The following is a 21,812-nucleotide window of genomic DNA, read 5'->3' as shown; positions in this document are numbered from 1 at the left end:
GCTATACCCCTCACTTGAGGAATCATCTTGGGCATCATTTTCTCTAAATTTTGTGTCACATAAATCACATCTATTTAAATGAGAAGGAACCTTGGCTTCCCCACATTCAGAACACAGTCTATCTGGTAGTTCAGACATGTTAAACAGGCAAAAACTTGATAACAAAGTACAAAAAACAGAATTTATGTTTACCTGATAAATTACTTTCTCCAACGGTGTGTCCGGTCCACGGCGTCATCCTTACTTGTGGGATATTCTCTTCCCCAACAGGAAATGGCAAAGAGCCCAGCAAAGCTGGTCACATGATCCCTCCTAGGCTCCGCCTACCCCAGTCATTCGACCGACGTTAAGGAGGAATATTTGCATAGGAGAAACCATATGGTACCGTGGTGACTGTAGTTAAAGAAAATAAATTATCAGACCTGGTTTTTTTAATCAGGTCTGATAATTTATTTTCTTTAACTACAGTCACCACGGTACCATATGGTTTCTCCTATGCAAATATTCCTCCTTAACGTCGGTCGAATGACTGGGGTAGGCGGAGCCTAGGAGGGATCATGTGACCAGCTTTGCTGGGCTCTTTGCCATTTCCTGTTGGGGAAGAGAATATCCCACAAGTAAGGATGACGCCGTGGACCGGACACACCGTTGGAGAAAGTAATTTATCAGGTAAACATAAATTCTGTTTTCTCCAACATAGGTGTGTCCGGTCCACGGCGTCATCCTTACTTGTGGGAACCAATACCAAAGCTTTAGGACACGGATGAAGGGAGGGAGCAAATCAGGTCACCTAAATGGAAGGCACCACGGCTTGCAAAACCTTTCTCCCAAAAATAGCCTCAGAAGAAGCAAAAGTATCAAACTTGTAAAATTTGGTAAAAGTGTGCAGTGAAGACCAAGTCGCTGCCCTACATATCTGATCAACAGAAGCCTCGTTCTTGAAGGCCCATGTGGAAGCCACAGCCCTAGTGGAATGAGCTGTGATTCTTTCGGGAGGCTGCCGTCCGGCAGTCTCGTAAGCCAATCTGATGATGCTTTTAATCCAAAAAGAGAGAGAGGTAGAAGTTGCTTTTTGACCTCTCCTTTTACCGGAATAAACAACAAACAAGGAAGATGTTTGTCTAAAATCCTTTGTAGCATCTAAATAGAATTTTAGAGCGCGAACAACATCCAAATTGTGCAACAAACGTTCCTTCTTTGAAACTGGTTTCGGACACAGAGGAGGTACGATAATCTCCTGGTTAATGTTTTTGTTAGAAACAACTTTTGGAAGAAAACCAGGTTTAGTACGTAAAACCACCTTATCTGCATGGAACACCAGATAAGGAGGAGAACACTGCAGAGCAGATAATTCTGAAACTCTTCTAGCAGAAGAAATTGCCACTAAGAACAAAACTTTCCAAGATAATAACTTAATATCAACGGAATGCAAGGGTTCAAACGGAACCCCCTGAAGAACTGAAAGAACTAAATTGAGACTCCAAGGAGGAGTCAAAGGTTTGTAAACAGGCTTAATTCTAACCAGAGCCTGAACAAAGGCTTGAACATCTGGCACAGCGGCCAGCTTTTTGTGAAGTAACACAGACAAGGCAGAAATCTGTCCCTTCAGGGAACTTGCAGATAATCCTTTTTCCAATCCTTCTTGAAGGAAAGATAGAATCCTAGGAATCTTAACCTTGTCCCAAGGGAATCCTTTAGATTCACACCAACAGATATATTTTTTCCAAATTTTGTGGTAAATCTTTCTAGTTACAGGCTTTCTGGCCTGAACAAGAGTATCGATAACAGAATCTGAGAATCCTCGCTTCGATAAGATCAAGCGTTCAATCTCCAAGCAGTCAGCTGGAGTGAAACCAGATTCGGATGTTCGAACGGACCCTGAACAAGAAGGTCTCGTCTCAAAGGTAGCTTCCAAGGAGGAGCCGATGACATATTCACCAGATCTGCGTACCAAGTCCTGCGTGGCCACGCAGGAGCTATCAAGATCACCGACGCCCTCTCCTGATTGATCCTGGCTACCAGCCTGGGGATGAGAGGAAACGGCGGGAACACATAAGCTAGTTTGAAGGTCCAAGGTGCTACTAGTGCATCCACTAGAGCCGCCTTGGGATCCCTGGATCTGGACCCGTAGCAAGGAACTTTGAAGTTCTGACGAGAGGCCATCAGATCCATGTCTGGAATGCCCCACAGCTGAGTGACTTGGGCAAAGATTTCCGGATGGAGTTCCCACTCCCCCGGATGCAATGTCTGACGACTCAGAAAATCCGCTTCCCAATTTTCCACTCCTGGGATGTGGATAGCAGACAGGTGGCAGGAGTGAGACTCCGCCCATAGAATGATTTTGGTCACTTCTTCCATTGCCAGGGAACTCCTTGTTCCCCCCTGATGGTTGATGTACGCAACAGTTGTCATGTTGTCTGATTGAAACCGTATGAACTTGGCCCTCGCTAGCTGAGGCCAAGCCTTGAGAGCATTGAATATCGCTCTCAGTTCCAGAATATTTATCGGTAGAAGAGATTCTTCCCGAGACCAAAGACCCTGAGCTTTCAGGGAACCCCAGACCGCGCCCCAGCCCATCAGACTGGCGTCGGTCGTGACAATGACCCACTCTGGTCTGCGGAATGTCATCCCTCGTGACAGGTTGTCCAGGGACAGCCACCAACGGAGTGAGTCTCTGGTCCTCTGATTTACTTGTATCTTCGGAGACAAGTCTGTATAGTCCCCATTCCACTGACTGAGCATGCACAGTTGTAATGGTCTTAGATGAATGCGTGCAAAAGGAACTATGTCCATTGCCGCTACCATCAACCCGATCACTTCCATGCACTGAGCTATGGAAGGAAGAGGAACGGAATGGAGTATCCGACAAGAGTCTAGAAGTTTTGTTTTTCTGGCCTCTGTCAGAAAAATCCTCATTTCTAAGGAGTCTATTATTGTTCCCAAGAAGGGAACCCTTGTTGACGGAGATAGAGAACTCTTTTCCACGTTCACTTTCCATCCGTGAGATCTGAGAAAGGCCAGGACAATGTCCGTGTGAGCCTTTGCTTGAGGAAGGGACGACGCTTGAATCAGAATGTCGTCCAAGTAAGGTACTACAGCAATGCCCCTTGGTCTTAGCACAGCTAGAAGGGACCCTAGTACCTTTGTGAAAATCCTTGGAGCAGTGGCTAATCCGAAAGGAAGCGCCACGAACTGGTAATGTTTGTCCAGGAATGCGAACCTCAGGAACCGATGATGTTCCTTGTGGATAGGAATATGTAGATACGCATCCTTTAAATCCACCGTGGTCATGAATTGACCTTCCTGGATGGAAGGAAGAATAGTTCGAATGGTTTCCATCTTGAACGATGGAACCTTGAGAAACTTGTTTAAGATCTTGAGATCTAAGATTGGTCTGAACGTTCCCTCTTTTTTGGGAACTATAAACAGATTGGAGTAGAACCCCATCCCTTGTTCTCTTAATGGAACGGGATGAATCACTCCCATTTTTAACAGGTCTTCTACACAATGTAAGAATGCCTGTCTTTTTATGTGGTCTGAAGACAACTGAGACCTGTGGAACCTCCCCCTTGGGGGAAGTCCCTTGAATTCCAGAAGATAACCTTGGGAGACTATTTCTAGCGCCCAAGGATCCAGAACATCTCTTGCCCAAGCCTGAGCGAAGAGAGAGAGTCTGCCCCCCACCAGATCCGGTCCCGGATCGGGGGCCAACATTTCATGCTGTCTTGGTAGCAGTGGCAGGTTTCTTGGCCTGCTTTCCCTTGTTCCAGCCTTGCATTGGTCTCCAAGCTGGCTTGGCTTGAGAAGTATTACCCTCTTGCTTAGAGGACGTAGCACTTTGGGCTGGTCCGTTTCTACGAAAGGGACGAAAATTAGGTTTATTTTTTGCCTTGAAAGGCCGATCCTGAGGAAGGGCGTGGCCCTTACCCCCAGTGATATCCGAGATAATCTCTTTCAAGTCAGGGCCAAACAGCGTTTTCCCCTTGAAAGGAATGTTAAGTAGCTTGTTTTTGGAAGACGCATCAGCCGACCAAGATTTCAACCAAAGCGCTCTGCGCGCCACAATAGCAAACCCAGAATTCTTAGCCGCTAACCTAGCCAATTGCAAAGTGGCGTCTAGGGTGAAAGAATTAGCCAATTTGAGAGCATTGATTCTGTCCATAATCTCCTCATAAGGAGGAGAATCACTGTCGACCGCCTTTATCAGCTCATCGAACCAGAAACATGCGGCTGTAGCGACAGGGACAATGCATGAAATTGGTTGTAGAAGGTAACCCTGCTGAACAAACATCTTTTTAAGCAAACCTTCTAATTTTTTATCCATAGGATCTTTGAAAGCACAACTATCCTCTATGGGTATAGTGGTGCGTTTGTTTAAAGTGGAAACCGCTCCCTCGACCTTGGGGACTGTCTGCCATAAGTCCTTTCTGGGGTCGACCATAGGAAACAATTTTTTAAATATGGGGGGAGGGACGAAAGGAATACCAGGCCTTTCCCATTCTTTATTAACAATGTCCGCCACCCGCTTGGGTATAGGAAAAGCTTCTGGGAGCCCCGGCACCTCTAGGAACTTGTCCATTTTACATAGTTTCTCTGGGATGACCAACTTGTCACAATCATCCAGAGTGGATAATACCTCCTTAAGCAGAATGCGGAGATGTTCCAACTTAAATTTAAATGCAATCACATCAGGTTCAGCTTGTTGAGAAATGTTCCCTGAATCAGTAATTTCTCCCTCAGACAAAACCTCCCTGGCCCCATCAGACTGAGTTAGGGGCCCTTCAGAAATATTAATATCAGCGTCGTCATGCTCTTCAGTATCTAAAACAGAGCAGTCGCGCTTACGCTGATAAGTGTTCATTTTGGCTAAAATGTTTTTGACAGAATTATCCATTACAGCCGTTAATTGTTGCATAGTAAGGAGTATTGGCGTGCTAGATGTACTAGGGGCCTCCTGAGTGGGCAAGACTCGTGTAGACGAAGGAAGGAATGATGCAGTACCATGCTTACTCCCCTCACTTGAGGAATCATCTTGGGCATCATTGTCATTGTCACATAAATCGCATTTATTTAAATGAATAGGAATTCTGGCTTCCCCACATTCAGAACACAGTCTATCTGGTAGTTCAGACATGTTAAACAGGCATAAACTTGATAACAAGTACAAAAAACGTTTTAAAATTAAACCGTTACTGTCACTTTAAATTTTAAACTGAACACACTTTATTACTGCAAATGCGAAAAAACATGAAGGAATTGTTCAAAATTTACCAAATTTTCACCACAGTGTCTTAAAGCCTTAAAAGTATTGCACACCAAATTTGGAAGCTTTAACCCTTAAAATAACGGAACCGGAGCCGTTTTGAACTTTAACCCCTTTACAGTCCCTGGTATCTGCTTTGCTGAGACCCAACCAAGCCCCAAGGGGAATACGATACCAAATGACGCCTTCAGAAAGTCTTTTCTAAGTATCAGAGCTCCTCTCACATGCGACTGCATGCCATGCCTCTCAAAAACAAGTGCGCAACACCGGCGCGAAAATGAGGCTCTGCCTATGCTTTGGGAAAGCCCCTAAAGAATAAGGTGTCTAAAACAGTGCCTGCCGATATTATTATATCAAAATACCCAGATAAAATGATTCCTCAAGGCTAAATATGTGTTAATAATCAATCGATTTAGCCCAAAAAAAGTCTACAGTCTTAATAAGCCCTTTTTGAAGCCCTTATTTACAATCGTAATAAACATGGCTTACCGGATCCCAGAGGGAAAATGACAGCTTCCAGCATTACATCGTCTTGTTAGAATGTGTCATACCTCAAGCAGCAAGAGACTGCTCACTGTTCCCCCAACTGAAGTTAATTGCTCTCAACAGTCCTGTGTGGAACAGCCATGGATTTTAGTGACGGTTGCTAAAATCATTTTCCTCATACAAACAGAAATCTTCATCTCTTTTCTGTTTCTGAGTAAATAGTACATACCAGCACTATTTCAAAATAACAAACTCTTGATTGAATAATAAAAACTACAGTTAAACACTAAAAAACTCTAAGCCATCTCCGTGGAGATGTTGCCTGTACAACGGCAAAGAGAATGACTGGGGTAGGCGGAGCCTAGGAGGGATCATGTGACCAGCTTTGCTGGGCTCTTTGCCATTTCCTGTTGGGGAAGAGAATATCCCACAAGTAAGGATGACGCCGTGGACCGGACACACCTATGTTGGAGAAAACGTTTTAAAATAAATCGTTACTGTCACTTTAAATTTTAAACTGAACACACTTTATTACTGCAATTGCGAAAAAGTATGAAGGAATTGTTCAAAATTCACCAAAATTTCACCACAGTGTCTTAAAGCCTTAAAAGTATTGCACACCAAATTTGGAAGCTTTAACCCTTAAAATAACGGAACCGGAGCCGTTTTTATATTTAACCCCTTTACAGTCCCTGGTATCTGCTTTGCTGAGACCCAACCAAGCCCCAAGGGGAATACGATACCAAATGACGCCTTCAGAAAGTCTTTTCTAAGTATCAGAGCTCCTCTCACATGCGACTGCATGCCATGCCTCTCAAAAACAAGTGCGCAACACCGGCGCGAAAATGAGGCTCTGCCTATGCTTTGGGAAAGCCCCTAAAGAATAAGGTGTCTAAAACAGTGCCTGCCGATATTATTATGTCAAAATACCCAGATAAAATGATTCCTCAAGGCTAAATATGTGTTAATAATCAATCGATTTAGCCCAAAAAAAGTCTACAGTCTTAATAAGCCCTTTTTGAAGCCCTTATTTACAATCGTAATAAACATGGCTTACCGGATCCCAGAGGGAAAATGACAGCTTCCAGCATTACATCGTCTTGTTAGAATGTGTCATACCTCAAGCAGCAAGAGACTGCTCACTGTTCCCCCAACTGAAGTTAATTGCTCTCAACAGTCCTGTGTGGAACAGCCATGGATTTTAGTGACGGTTGCTAAAATCATTTTCCTCATACAAACAGAAATCTTCATCTCTTTTCTGTTTCTGAGTAAATAGTACATACCAGCACTATTTCAAAATAACAAACTCTTGATTGAATAATAAAAACTACAGTTAAACACTAAAAAACTCTAAGCCATCTCCGTGGAGATGTTGCCTGTACAACGGCAAAGAGAATGACTGGGGTAGGCGGAGCCTAGGAGGGATCATGTGACCAGCTTTGCTGGGCTCTTTGCCATTTCCTGTTGGGGAAGAGAATATCCCACAAGTAAGGATGACGCCGTGGACCGGACACACCTATGTTGGAGAAAACGTTTTAAAATAAATCGTTACTGTCACTTTAAATTTTAAACTGAACACACTTTATTACTGCAATTGCGAAAAAGTATGAAGGAATTGTTCAAAATTCACCAAAATTTCACCACAGTGTCTTAAAGCCTTAAAAGTATTGCACACCAAATTTGGAAGCTTTAACCCTTAAAATAACGGAACCGGAGCCGTTTTTATATTTAACCCCTTTACAGTCCCTGGTATCTGCTTTGCTGAGACCCAACCAAGCCCAAAGGGGAATACGATACCAAATGACGCCTTCAGAAAGTCTTTTCTATGTATCAGAGCTCCTCACACATGCATCTGCATGTCATGCTTCTCAAAAACAAGTGCGCAATACAGGCGCGAAAATGAGACTCTGCCTATGATTAGGGAAAGCCCCTAGAGAATAAGGTGTCCAATACAGTGCCTGCCGGTTATTTTACAAAATTCCCAAGATTAAAATAATTCCTCAAGGCTATGGAGTATAAAATATGTTTATATATAAATCGATTTAGCCCAGAAAATGTCTACAGTCTTAAAAAGCCCTTGTGAAGCCCTTTTTTTCTTTCTGTAATAAAAATGGCTTACCGGATCACATAGGGAAAATGACAGCTTCCAGCATTACATCGTCTTGTTAGAATGTGTCATACCTCAAGCAGCAAAAGTCTGCTCACTGTTCCCCCAACTGAAGTTAATTCCTCTCAACAGTCCTGTGTGGAAACAGCCATCGATTTTAGTAACGGTTGCTAAAATCATTTTCCTCTTACAAACAGAAATCTTCATCTCTTTTCTGTTTCAGAGTAAATAGTACATACCAGCACTATTTTAAAATAACAAACTCTTGATTGAATAATAAAAACTACAGTTAAACACTAAAAAACTCTAAGCCATCTCCGTGGAGATGTTGCCTGTACAACGGCAAAGAGAATGACTGGGGAAGGCGGAGCCTAGGAGGGATCATGTGACCAGCTTTGCTGGGCTCTTTGCCATTTCCTGTTGGGGAAGAGAATATCCCACAAGTAAGGATGACGCCGTGGACCGGACACACCTATGTTGGAGAAACCCCTGTCCCTGTTCCGTCCGCGGAACTGGATGGATCACTCCCATTACTAGGAGGTTTTGCACACAGCTTAGGAATGCCTCTTTCTTTATCTGGTTTGCTGATAACCTTGAAAGGTGAAATCTCCCTTGTGGAGGAGAAGCTTTGAAGTCCAGAAGATATCCCTGAGATATGATCTCCAACGCCCAGGGATCCTGAACATCTTTTGCCCACGCCTGGGCGAAGAGAGAAAGTCTGCCCCCCACTAGATCCGTTTCCGGATAGGGGGCCGTTCCTTCATGCTGTCTTGGGGGCAGCAGCAGGCTTTCTGGCCTGCTTGCCCTTGTTCCAGGACTGGTTAGGTTTCCAGGCCTGTCTGGAATGAGCAACAGTTCCCTCTTGTTTTGAAGCGGAGGAAGTTGATGCTGCTCCTGCCTTGAAATTTCGAAAGGCCTTTGATTTGGCCTGAGGAAGGGTATGACCCTTGCCTCCAGTAATGTCAGCAATAATTTCCTTCAAGCCAGGCCCGAATAAAGTCAGCCCCTTGAAAGGAATGTTGAGCAATTTAGACTTTGAAGTCATGGCAGCTGACCAGGATTTAAGCCATAGCGCCCTACGCGCCTGGATGGCAAATCCGGAATTCTTAGCTGTTAGTTTAGTCAAATGAACAATGGCATCAGAAACAAATGAGTTAGCTAGCTTAAGCGTTCTAAGCTTGTCAATAATTTCATTCAATGGAGCTGTATGGATGGCCTCTTCCAGGGTCTCAAACCAGAATGCCGCCGCAGCAGTGACAGGCGCAATGCATGCAAGGGGCTGTAAAATAAAACCTTGTTGAATAAACATTTTCTTATGGTAACCCTCCAATTTTTTATCCATTGGATCTGAAAAAGCACAACTGTCCTCAACCGGGATAGTGGTACGCTTTGCTAAAGTAGAAACTGCTCCCTCCACCTTAGGGACCGTCTGCCATAAGTCCCATGTAGTGGCGTCTATTGGAAACATTTTTCTAAATATAGGAGGTGGGAAAAAGGGCACACCGGGTCTATCCCACTCCTTGCTAATAATTTCTGTAAGCCTTTTAGGTATAGGAAAAACGTCAGTACACACCGGCACCGCATAGTATCTATCCAGCCTACACAATTTCTCTGGAATTGCAACTGTGTTACAGTCATTCAGAGCAGCTAATACCTCCCCAAGCAATACACGGAGGTTCTCAAGCTTAAATTTAAAATTAGAAATCTCTGAATCAGGTTTTCCCGAGTCAGAGATGTCACCCACAGACTGAAGCTCTCTGTCCTCATGTTCTGCATACTGTGACGCAGTATCAGACATGGCTCTTACAGCATTTGCGCGCTCTGTATCTCTCCTAACCCCAGAGCTATCGCGCTTGCCTCTTAATTCAGGCAATCTAGATAATACCTCTGACAGTGTATTATTCATGATTGCAGCCATGTCCTGCAAGGTAATCGCTATGGGCGTCCCTGATGTAATTGGCGCCATATTAGCGTGCGTCCCCTGAGTGGGAGGCGAAGGGTCTGACACGTGGGGAGAGTTAGTCGGCATAACTTCCCCCTCGACAGAACCCTCTGGTGATAATTCTTTTATAGATAAAGACTGATCTTTACTGTTTAAGGTGAAATCAATACATTTAGTACACATTCTCCTATGGGGCTCCACCATGGCTTTCAAACATAATGAACAAGTAGGTTCCTCTGTATCAGACATGTTTAAACAGACTAGCAATGAGACTAGCAAGTTTACAAGCAATATAAAAAACAAAATTTATGCTTACCTGATAAATTCCTTTCTCCTGTAGTGTGGTCAGTCCACGGGTCATCATTACTTCTGGGATATTAACTCCTCCCCAACAGGAAGTGCAAGAGGATTCACCCAGCAGAGCTGCTATACAGCTCCTCCCCCCTACGTCACCTCCAGTCATTCGACCAAGGACCAACGAGAAAGGAGAAGCCAAAGGGTGTAGTGGTGACTGGAGTATAATTCAAATTTTTTTTACCTGCCATAAAAAACAGGGCGGGCCGTGGACTGACCACACTACAGGAGAAAGGAATTTATCAGGTAAGCATAAATTTTGTTTTCTCCTGTTAAGTGTGGTCAGTCCACGGGTCATCATTACTTCTGGGATACCAATACCAAAGCTAAAGTACACGGATGACGGGAGGGACAGGCAGGCTCTTTATACGGAAGGAACCACTGCCTGAAGAACCTTTCTCCCAAAAACAGCCTCCGAAGAAGCAAAAGTGTCAAATTTGGAAAATTTGGAAAAAGTATGAAGAGCAGACCAAGTTGCAGCCTTGCAAGTCTGTTCAACAGAAGCCTCATTCTTAAAGGCCCAAGTGGAAGCCACAGCTCTAGTAGAATGTGCTGTAATTCTTTCAGGAGGCTGCTGTCCAGCAGTCTCATAGGCTAACCGTATTATGCTACGAAGCCAAAAGGAGAGAGAGGTAGCCGAAGCTTTTTGACCTCTCCTCTGACCAGAATAAACGACAAACAGGGAAGACGTTTGTCGAAAATCCTTAGTTGCCTGTAGATAAAATTTCAGGGCACGGACTACATCTAGATTGTGTAGCAGACGTTCCTTCTTCGAAGAAGGATTAGGACACAAAGATGGAACCACAATCTCTTGATTGATATTCCTGTTAGTGACCACCTTAGGTAGGAACCCAGGTTTAGTACGCAGAACTACCTTGTCTGAATGAAAAATCAGATAAGGAGAATCACAATGTAAGGCAGATAACTCAGAGACTCTTCGAGCCAAGGAAATCGCCATTTAAAACAGAACTTTCCAAGATAACAACTTGATATCAATGGAATGAAGGGGTTCAAACGGAACCCCCTGTAAAACATTAAGAACTAAGTTCAAACTCCATGGTGGAGCAACAGTTTTAAACACAGGCTTGATCCTAGCTAAAGCCTGACAAAAAGCTTGAACGTCCAGAACTTCTGACAGACGTTTGTGTAAAAGAATGGACAGAGCTGAAATCTGTCCCTTTAAGGAACTAGCGGATAAACCCTTTTCTAAACCTTCTTGTAGAAAAGACAATATCCTCGGAATCCTAACCTTACTCCATGAGTAACTCTTGGATTCGCACCAATATAAGTATTTGCGCCATATCTTATGGTAAATCTTTCTGGTAACAGGCTTCCTAGCCTGTATTAAGGTATCAATAACTGACTCAGAAAAACCACGTTTTGATAAAATCAAGCGTTCAATTTCCAAGCAGTCAGCTTCAGAGAAATTAGATTTTGATGTTTGAAGGGACCCTGGATCAGAAGGTCCTGTTTCAGAGGTAGCGACCAAGGTGGACAGGATGACATGTCCACTAGATCTGCATACCAAGTCCTGCGTGGCCATGCAGGCGCTATTAGAATCACTGATGCTCTCTCCTGTTCGATTCTGGCAATCAATCGAGGAAGCATCGGGAAGGGTGGAAACACATAAGCCATCCCGAAGGTCCAAGGTGCTGTCAAAGCATCTATCAGAACCGCTCCCGGATCCCTGGATCTGGACCCGTAACGAGGAAGCTTGGCGTTCTGTCGAGACGCCATGAGATCTATCTCTGGTTTGCCCCAGCGTCGAAGTATTTGGGCAAAGACCTCCGGATGAAGTTCCCACTCCCCCGGATGAAAAGTCTGACGACTTAAGAAATCCGCCTCCCAGTTCTCCACTCCCGGGATGTGGATTGCTGACAGGTGGCAAGAGTGAGACTCTGCCCAGCGAATTATCTTTGATACTTCCATCATTGCTAGGGAGCTTCTTGTCCCTCCCTGATGGTTGATGTAAGCTACAGTCGTGATGTTGTCCGACTGAAACCTGATGAACCCCCGAGTTGTTAACTGGGGCCAAGCCAGAAGGGCATTGAGAACTGCTCTCAATTCCAGAATGTTTATTGGTAGGAGACTCTCCTCCTGATTCCATTGTCCCTGAGCCTTCAGAGAATTCCAGACAGCGCCCCAACCTAGTAGGCTGGCGTCTGTTGTTACAATTGTCCAGTCCGGCCTGCTGAATGGCATCCCCCTGGACAGATGTGGCCGAGAAAGCCACCATAGAAGAGAATTTCTGGTCTCTTGATCCAGATTCAGAGTAGGGGACAAGTCTGAGTAATCCCCATTTCACTGACTTAGCATGCACAATTGCAGCGGTCTGAGATGTAGGCGTGCAAAGGGTACTATGTCCATTGCTGCTACCATTAAGCCGATCACCTCCATGCATTGAGCTACTGACGGGTGTTGAATGGAATGAAGGACACGGCATGCATTTTGAAGCTTTGTTAACCTGTCTTCTGTCAGGTAAATCTTCATTTCTACAGAATCTATAAGAGTCCCCAAGAAGGGAACTCTTGTGAGTGGAAAGAGAGAACTCTTCTTTTCGTTCACCTTCCATCCATGCAACCTTAGAAATGCCAGTACTAACTCTGTATGAGATTTGGCAGTTTGAAAGCTTGAAGCTTGTATCAGAATGTCGTCTAGGTACGGAGCTACCGCAATTCCTCGCGGTCTTAGTACCGCCAGAAGAGCACCCAGAACCTTTGTGAAGATTCTCGGAGCCGTAGCCAATCCGAATGGAAGAGCTACAAACTGGTAATGCCTGTCTAGAAAGGCAAACCTTAGATACCGGTAATGATCTTTGTGAATCGGTATGTGAAGGTAAGCATCCTTTAAATCCACTGTGGTCATGTACTGACCCTTTTGGATCATGGGTAAAATTGTCCGAATAGTTTCCATTTTGAACGATGGAACTCTTAGGAATTTGTTTAGGATCTTTAAATCCAAGATTGGCCTGAAAGTTCCCTCTTTTTTGGGAACCACAAACAGATTTGAGTAAAACCCTTGTCCTTGTTCCGACCGCGGAACCGGATGGATCACTCCCATTAATAAAAGATCTTGTACGCAGCGTAGAAACGCCTCTTTCTTTATTTGGTTTGTTGACAACCTTGACAGATGAAATCTCCCTCTTGGGGGAGAGAATTTGAAGTCCAGAAGGTATCCCTGAGATATGATCTCTAACGCCCAGGGATCCTGGACATCTCTTGCCCAAGCCTGGGCGAAGAGAGAAAGTCTGCCCCCCACTAGATCCGTTCCCGGATCGGGGGCCCTCGATTCATGCTGTCTTAGGGGCAGCAGCAGGTTTCCTGGCCTGCTTGCCCTTGTTCCAGGACTGGTTAGGTCTCCAGCCTTGTCTGTAGCGAGCAACAGCTCCTTCCTGTTTTGGTGCAGAGGAAGTTGATGCTGCTCCTGCTTTGAAATTACGAAAGGAACGAAAATTAGACTGTCTAGCCTTAGGTTTGGCTCTGTCTTGAGGCAGGGCATGGCCTTTACCTCCTGTAATGTCAGCGATAATTTCTTTCAACCCGGGCCCGAATAAGGTCTGCCCTTTGAAAGGTATATTAAGCAATTTAGATTTAGAAGTAACGTCAGCTGACCAGGATTTTAGCCACAGTGCTCTGCGTGCCTGAATGGCGAATCCGGAATTCTTAGCCGTAAGTTTAGTTAAATGTACTACGGCATCTGAAATAAATGAGTTAGCTTTAAGCTTGTGTGTAATCTCATCTAATGGAGCTGATTCAAGTGTCTCTTCCAGAGACTCAAACCAAAATGCTGCTGCAGCCGTGACAGGCGCAATGCATGCAAGAGGTTGCAATATAAAACCTTGTTGAACAAACATTTTCTTAAGGTAACCCTCTAACTTTTTATCCATTGGATCTGAAAAGGCACAGCTATCCTCCACCGGGATAGTGGTACGCTTAGCTAAAGTAGAAACTGCTCCCTCCACCTTAGGGACCGTTTGCCATAAGTCCCGTGTGGTGGCGTCTATTGGAAACATCTTTCTAAATATCGGAGGGGGTGAGAACGGCACACCGGGTCTATCCCACTCCTTAGTAACAATTTCAGTAAGTCTCTTAGGTATAGGAAAAACGTCAGTACTCGCCGGTACCGCAAAATATTTATCCAACCTACACATTTTCTCTGGTATTGCAACTGTGTTACAATCATTCAGAGCCGCTAACACCTCCCCTAGTAATACACGGAGGTTTTCCAGCTTAAATTTAAAATTTGAAATATCTGAATCCAGTTTGTTTGGATCAGAACCGTCACCCGCAGAATGAAGCTCTCCGTCCTCATGTTCTGCAAATTGTGACGCAGTGTCTGACATGGCCCTAATATTATCAGCGCACTCTGTTCTCACCCCAGAGTGATCACGCTTACCTCTTAGTTCTGGTAATTTAGCCAAAACTTCAGTCATAACAGTAGCCATATCCTGTAATGTGATTTGTAATGGCCGCCCAGATGTACTCGGCGCTACAATATCACGCACCTCCCGAGCGGGAGATGCAGGTACTGACACGTGAGGCGAGTTAGTCGGCATAACTCTCCCCTCGTTGTTTGGTGAAATATGTTCAATTTGTACAGATTGACTTTTATTTAAAGTAGCATCAATACAGTTAGTACATAAATTTCTATTGGGCTCCACTTTGGCTTTAGCACATATAGCACAGATATCTTCCTCTGAATCAGACATGTTTAACACACTAGCAAATAAACTAGCAACTTGGAAATACTTTTCAAGTAATTTACTATAATATGAAAACGTACTGTGCCTATAAGAAGCACAGAAAAAGTTATGACAGTTGAAAATTAATAAACTGAAAAGTTATAGCATCAACTCTTTGTAAAAAACACAATTTTAGCAAAGGATTGCTCCCATTAGCAAAGGATAACTAACCCTGATAGCAGAAAAAAAATACAGAAATAAACGTTTTTTATCACAGTCAACTACAATCTCACAGCTTTGCTGTGAGTGATTACCTCCCTCAAAACAAGTTTTGAAGACCCCTGAGTTCTGTAGAGATGAACCGGATCATACAGGGAAGACAAACTTCTGACTGAATTTTTTGATGCGTAGCAAAAGCGCCAAAAAAAGGCCCCTCCCCCTCACACATAACAGTGAGAGAGATCAGTAAACTGTCATAAATTAAATAAAACGACTGCCAAGTGGAAAAAAATAGTGCCCAAAACATTTTTTCACCCAGTACCTCAGAAAATTAAACGATTTTACATGCCAGCAAAAAACGTTTAACATTAATAAATTGAGTGTTATTAAAAAGCCTGTTGCTAGTCCCTGCAAATTAGGCTAAAGTTTTATGCATATAGTATAATTCCAGTGAAGTGCCATTCCCCAGAATACTGAAGTGTAAAATATACATACATGACAGCCTGATACCAGTTGCTGCTACTGCATTTAAGGCTGAGTTTACATTATATCGGTATGGCAGAATTTTCTCATCAATTCCATTGTCAGAAAATAATAAGCTGCTACATACCTCTTTGCAGATTAATCTGCCCGCTGTCCCCTGATCTGAAGTTTACCTCTCCTCAGATGGCCGAGAAACAGCAATATGATCTTAACTACTCCGGCTAAAATCATAGAAAAAACTCAGGTAGATTCTTCTTCAAATTCTACCAGAGAAGGAATAACACACTCCGGTGCTATTATAAAATAAACTTTTGATTGAAGGTATGAAACTAAGTATAATCACCACAGTCCTCTCACACATCCTATCTATTCGTTGGGTGCAAGAGAATGACTGGAGGTGACGTAGGGGGGAGGAGCTGTATAGCAGCTCTGCTGGGTGAATCCTCTTGCACTTCCTGTTGGGGAGGAGTTAATATCCCAGAAGTAATGATGACCCGTGGACTGACCACACTTAACAGGAGAAAACGTTACTGCGCCTTTAAGAAACACAAATTTTGTCCAAATTTTAAATAACAGTGAAAAAAGGCAGTTACACTAACGAAATTTTTACAGTGTATGTAACACGTTAGCAGAGCATTGCACCCACTTGCAAATGGATGATTAACCCCTTAATACCAAAAACGGAATAACAAATGACAAAAACGTTTTTTAAACAGTCACAACAACTGCCACAGCTCTACTGTGGCTTTTTACCTCCCTCAATACGACTTTTGAGCCCTTCAGAGAAGTCCTGGATCATGCAGGAAGAAGCTGGATGTCTGTGTCTAATTTTTGCTGCGCAAAAAAAAGCACTAAAATAGGCCCCTCCCACTCATATTACAACAGTGGAAAGCCTCAAGGAACTGTTTCTAGGCAAAATTCAAGCCAGCCATGTGGAAAAAACTAGGCCCCAATAAGTTTTATCACCAAACATATATAAAAAACGATTAAACATGCCAGCAAACGTTTTAAAATACACTTTTATAAGAGTATGTATCTCTATTAATAAGCCTGATACCAGTCGCTATCACTGCATTTAAGGCTTTATTTACATTACTTCGGTATCAGCAGGATTTTCTAGCAAATTCCATCCCTAGAAAAATATTTTAACTGCACATACCTTATTGCAGGAAAACCTGCACGCTATTCCCCCTCTGAAGTTACCTCACTCCTCAGAATATGTGAGAACAGCAAAGGATCTTAGTTACTTCTGCTAAGATCATAGAAAACGCAGGCAGATTCTTCTTCTAAATACTGCCTGAGATAAACAGTACACTCCGGTACCATTTAAAAATAACAAACTTTTGATTGAAGAAATAAATTAAGTATAAAAACACCACAGTCCTCTTACGACCTACATCTTTGTTGAGAGTTGCAAGAGCATGACTGGATATGGCAGTGAGGGGAGGAGCTATATAGCAGCTCTGCTGTGGGTGATCCTCTTGCAACTTCCTGTTGGGAAGGAGAATATCCCACAAGTAATGGATGATCCGTTGACTGGATACACTTAACAAGAGAAAGCATGGTCCTTTATATCAGCTCTGGCTTTGAGAGCATGATCTCTGGACAGAGGCTGATGGCAGCGTTGCTTCCATACTGCAAAACTTATGTAATTTTACTATTGTTTGCTGTAGAGACAGATCACCCTTTAATTCAGTGTCCCCAGCTCTAGTACTCAGGACCCACTAACAGATCAGATTTTCAGGATTACCTTGGATGACAACAGGTTAAATTACCATAACTAAGCACCTGAACGTGTAATTCAGACATCCTGTTAGTGGCTCCTGAGGACTGTGGTTTATAAACACTGCTTTAAAAAGTTATAAATTCACATTTAGTATGAAAACAACTTTAGCCCAGAGATTTACCTGCTGCTTTCTGTTCAACTTCTGCAACAAGTTTCAGTTTCTCCAATGCTTGTTTCAAAGACGCAGATACCTTCAGCTGTAACTTTGTGATCGGCTCATCAGAGCTAAACATAAATAAAAGATTTGTTTACTTAAGAAAGTGTAAAAGGATTATGGAATATGCACAGCAATGATCAGACCTTAGTGCTTGTGTACATAAAGCATAACTCTATTACAGAACACGTTCATAAGGGCAGAGCAAGAGACTAACTCAAAAAGTTGTAAATGCAAACTTTTAAATGCAAAGGGCCAAAAAAACAACACACACACACCCCTGAATGTCTAGTGACTTAATAGGATCAACAGCCAAGTAGAAGGTACAATGCACACACTAGGAGATTAAAAGGGACACTGAACTCAAATGTTTTCTTTCATGATTCAGATAGAGCATGCAATTTTAAGCAACTTTATAATTTACTCCCATTATCAATTTTACTTCATTCTCTTAGTATCTTGGTTTGAAAAAGCAGGAATGTAAAGCTTACGAGCCAGCCCATTTTCGGCTCTGAGAATTAAAAAATGCACAATTTTTACAACAAAAAAAATAAAAAAATGGGAGGGGCAAATAAATATATTTACAAGTTGTTTTACTACACATAACTGAGCATTTTAAATTACAATCTTAAGGTATTTACTGTCCCTTTAACAATGTTATACACTTTTGAGCATTAGAGAAGTAGTGTTTGGACAATGTATACCATTATTAAAGGCACCATTGCAAAACTGCTGCCATACAATGCTGCAGACACATGCACATCACCTAACTAGGTATGCCTTCAACAAGGGATACCAAAAGAACAAAAGTACATTTTATAATAGAATTTAAGGGTTATTTTTTGTAATTCTAAGCTCTGTCTAATCATGAAAGAAATCTTGAGTTTTCATGCCTTATCAAGTAGCAACCCAGAGACTTAAAGAGACAGTAAAGTCAAAATCACTCAGAGCTTGCAATTTTATTTTTATATTTGCTTTGTTCTCTCCATGTAATGGAGTAGATACGACCATTTTATAGGCTGGATTGGATGATGACAAATAAGAATAAAATATATATATATTTTTATGAAGATAGAAGCTTTGTTTCCAAGTAGAAGTGTAATGTACAGATTAGATAAACTTTCAATTTATATTTTTTTTTATATTGCCATTTTTGTAATCCTTGAACATGTGTCTAACATTTATTTTTTCTTTATCTCCATGTAATGAAAATGATCCCACTAACAGCTCTTCCCACTGATCCCTTGCTCACTTTATTGTTAGTGTATTTGACAAATGCACAAAAGCGTGTACAAATAGACATACTGTAAGTTTCCAATGATTTAGCACATGAAACATGTATTTTTAACATACAGATAAAAGACAATAACGTAAGTCTCCTAAAGAGGACAATGCACATGCACCACATGCATACCGATACTGACCTTGGTCTCTTTATGGACTCTATTGGTTTTGGTGCTTGAATAATGTGCTCGTCAAATTTAGGCTTTAAGTCTGCAAGTTCTTTTCTCTCTGTTGTGGTTTTGACTTCTGGTTTTACAGGCTCAGGTGGTTTTTCATTACTATGCAGCCCCTTTGTGCAACCCTGCATATGTCAAAGAAAAAAAACAAATATCTTATTAAAGTTGATCTAAATATAGCTGCTGGAGCTTTTATCTAGTAGGCCTATTGCCTACTTAACACATCTTCTCTACCTGTGTCGTTTGGAAGACTCAACATTTTTCTACTGTACAATTAATGCTCAGACACACTCTCTGTGAAGTAGTATTTTCCTCTATATATGGAGATCTGTTGCCTTCATCTTAATTCTTATATATATATATAAAAATAAATAATACAGTGTACAAGTTTTCTGTGAAGAGGCAAATAATTGTGCTGTGTTAACATATCGACACTGATCATACTAGTGCAATGCAACTCCAAAACGCTGATATTATTGTGCTGTGCATTTATTTTACGATACACATTAATCACGTGCTCATGTTACGATATATCACAATTGTTTCGCTAATGTGTCTGAAATGTTGTCCAAAGCTCGGAAGTGTTGAAATCACTTTTAGTACTGAGGTAAGTCTGGCAATTTAATCCGATTCTTCATTTTGGAGAAAGATTTAGCACTGATGACAATATAATGTTCAATATTTTTTTATTACAGTTGATGAAATGGGTCGACAACGAGAGTTGAGTAAAGAAACAAGTGCTGTCATTGTAGCATTACACAAGGAAGGCTATTCTATACAGATTTTTTTTTTTATTAAAAACCAAAAACTCAAATTAATGGTAGTATTTACACTAAAGAGGAAATAAGAGAGTGGGTTGAACGGGAGCCGTCGCCGGTCTGGGAGACCCAAGGTAACATCAGAGAGAGAAGACAAGTTCATATGCGTGCAATGGAAGCGTCAAAGAACACACACTGCTCCAGATGTCTGCGAAGAACTGATTTCTAATCGCCAAAAGCCAGTGTCTGTGTCGACCGTGCAATGCAGTCTTCGTGACCAAGAATTAAAAGGTATGCGTGGCAGCCAAAAGAGGCTACAGTGGACCAGAAAACATAAGGATTGGGTCAGTCAGTGGGTTTAAAGTGTTATTTACAGATGAATCAAAGTTTGAGCTTTTTGGAGTTAAACATACGTAGTACGTCTGCCGCAAGGTTTGTTTTCCAGCAGGACAATTTTAAACAACTCTCTCATTTATTTCTATTACCAATTTTTCTTCATTTTCTTGGTATCTTGTTGAAAAGCAGGGACATAGGCTCGGGAGCCTACCCATTTCTGGAGCGCTATATGGCAGCCGTTTTGTAAGGAAGTTATCCATTTGCAAGAGCACTATATAGCAGAACTATTTTCTGCCATGTAGTGCTAGACACCTACCTAGGTATTTCTTTAACAAAGAATATCATGCGAATGAAGCAAATTTTATAAAAGTAAAATGGTAACTTCTTTAAAAATGTTACGCTCTGTCTGAATCATTAAAAAAAAAAAAAAAGGGTTTCATATCCCTTTAACATAAAATAGAAAGTTGCAAGCCACCTTAATAGTTAAAGGGAGAGTCTAGTCAAAATTAAACTTACATGATTCAGATAGGGAATGCAAATTTTAAACAATTTATTGACTTTTATAATTACATTTGCTTTGTTCCCTTGGTGGTATTTTTGAAAAGCTAAACCTAGGTAGGCTCAAACTGATTTCAAAACTGTTGAAAACGTCTCTTAACTCAGAGCATTTTAAAAGTTTTTCACAGTTAGACAGTACAAATTCACGTGTGTCATATAGATAACATTGTGCTCACTCCAGTGGAGTTGTTTGGAGTCTGCACTGATTGGCTAAACTGCATGTCTGTCAAAAGCACTGCAATAAGGGGGCAGTCTACAGAGGCTTAGATACAAGGTAATCAAAGAGGTAAAACATTAATTTAATAAGTGTTCCTTATGCAAAAAACTGGGGAATGGGAAATAAAGGGATTATCTATGTTTTTAAACAATAAAAATTCTGGTGTAGACTGTCCCTTTAATCAACTGCTGCATACACACACTTTTGTCACTATGTTTGCCCAGTGAATGCTGACGACGCTGTGCAGGTTCAACTGTACAGTCAAAAAAAAAAAAAAGATATGTGTGCTAAGCATGCACAATTAACTGTTAACTTGGTGCTGGAAAGCCATGGGAAAAAAGGAAAATATTCCATTTAAATCAATAAATATTGCAAGGTTACATTTTTATGTTTAACAAAATTTTATTTTTAGTAGGGATGCATCGAAATTTCGGCCACAGAAATGTTTCAGCCGAAAAATGGCATTATCGATTAATTGGGTTTTAAAATTATTGTGTGGCATATTTCAAATGTGATGCTAGCCTACAGCTGCTGTTTGAGTTCATTACCTGACTTACTCTGTTTTGAACATAATAAAAGTTTTCTAGGACTATACTGGATAATTGGTAAAAAAAACAAAACAAAAAAAACTGGTAAATCTGATTGTCATATGTGTTACATTTAATAAAGGTGTGGTTATTTTATTGGCTTGTAGTTTTTAAATTTAGATTCTTTTAAAGTCATTAAATTAATTAAAAAGTCTAATAGTAATATAATTATACAAAAAAAAAAATAAAGAAAAAAAAAATACAGTAATAATTTTCGGTTTTCAGCAAAGTACATCCTAAATTTTCGGTTTTGGTTTCCGTCCAGAATCTTCATTTCGGTGCATCACTAATTATCAAAAAAAACAAACAAAAAAAACAAAAAAAAAACAAAACTAAACAGGGTACAATAATTAAAATTAACATGCGACTGATCACAAAACAAGGGTTAGATCATTGTGCTCCCAACATTTTGCAAGTGGAG

At 41.6% G+C, this 21,812-nt stretch overlaps 1 protein-coding gene across 1 annotated transcript in view; it reads right to left on the bottom strand.

Annotated features, from left to right (window-relative positions):
* Positions 1–21,812, bottom strand: part of CHORDC1 (cysteine and histidine rich domain containing 1) — a gene marked incomplete in the record, with an annotated part of 188,509 nt that overhangs the window by 137,655 nt on the left and 29,042 nt on the right. The window contains 2 exon segments of the mRNA XM_053708627.1: positions 17,443–17,546; positions 18,900–19,060. Of these exon segments, the coding sequence (XP_053564602.1) occupies positions 17,443–17,546; positions 18,900–19,060 (265 nt within the window).

This window comes from Bombina bombina, chromosome 3 (assembly GCF_027579735.1).
Source record: "Bombina bombina isolate aBomBom1 chromosome 3, aBomBom1.pri, whole genome shotgun sequence".
NCBI lineage: Eukaryota > Metazoa > Chordata > Amphibia > Anura > Bombinatoridae > Bombina > Bombina bombina.
This window is presented reverse-complemented; position numbering and strand designations above follow the sequence as displayed.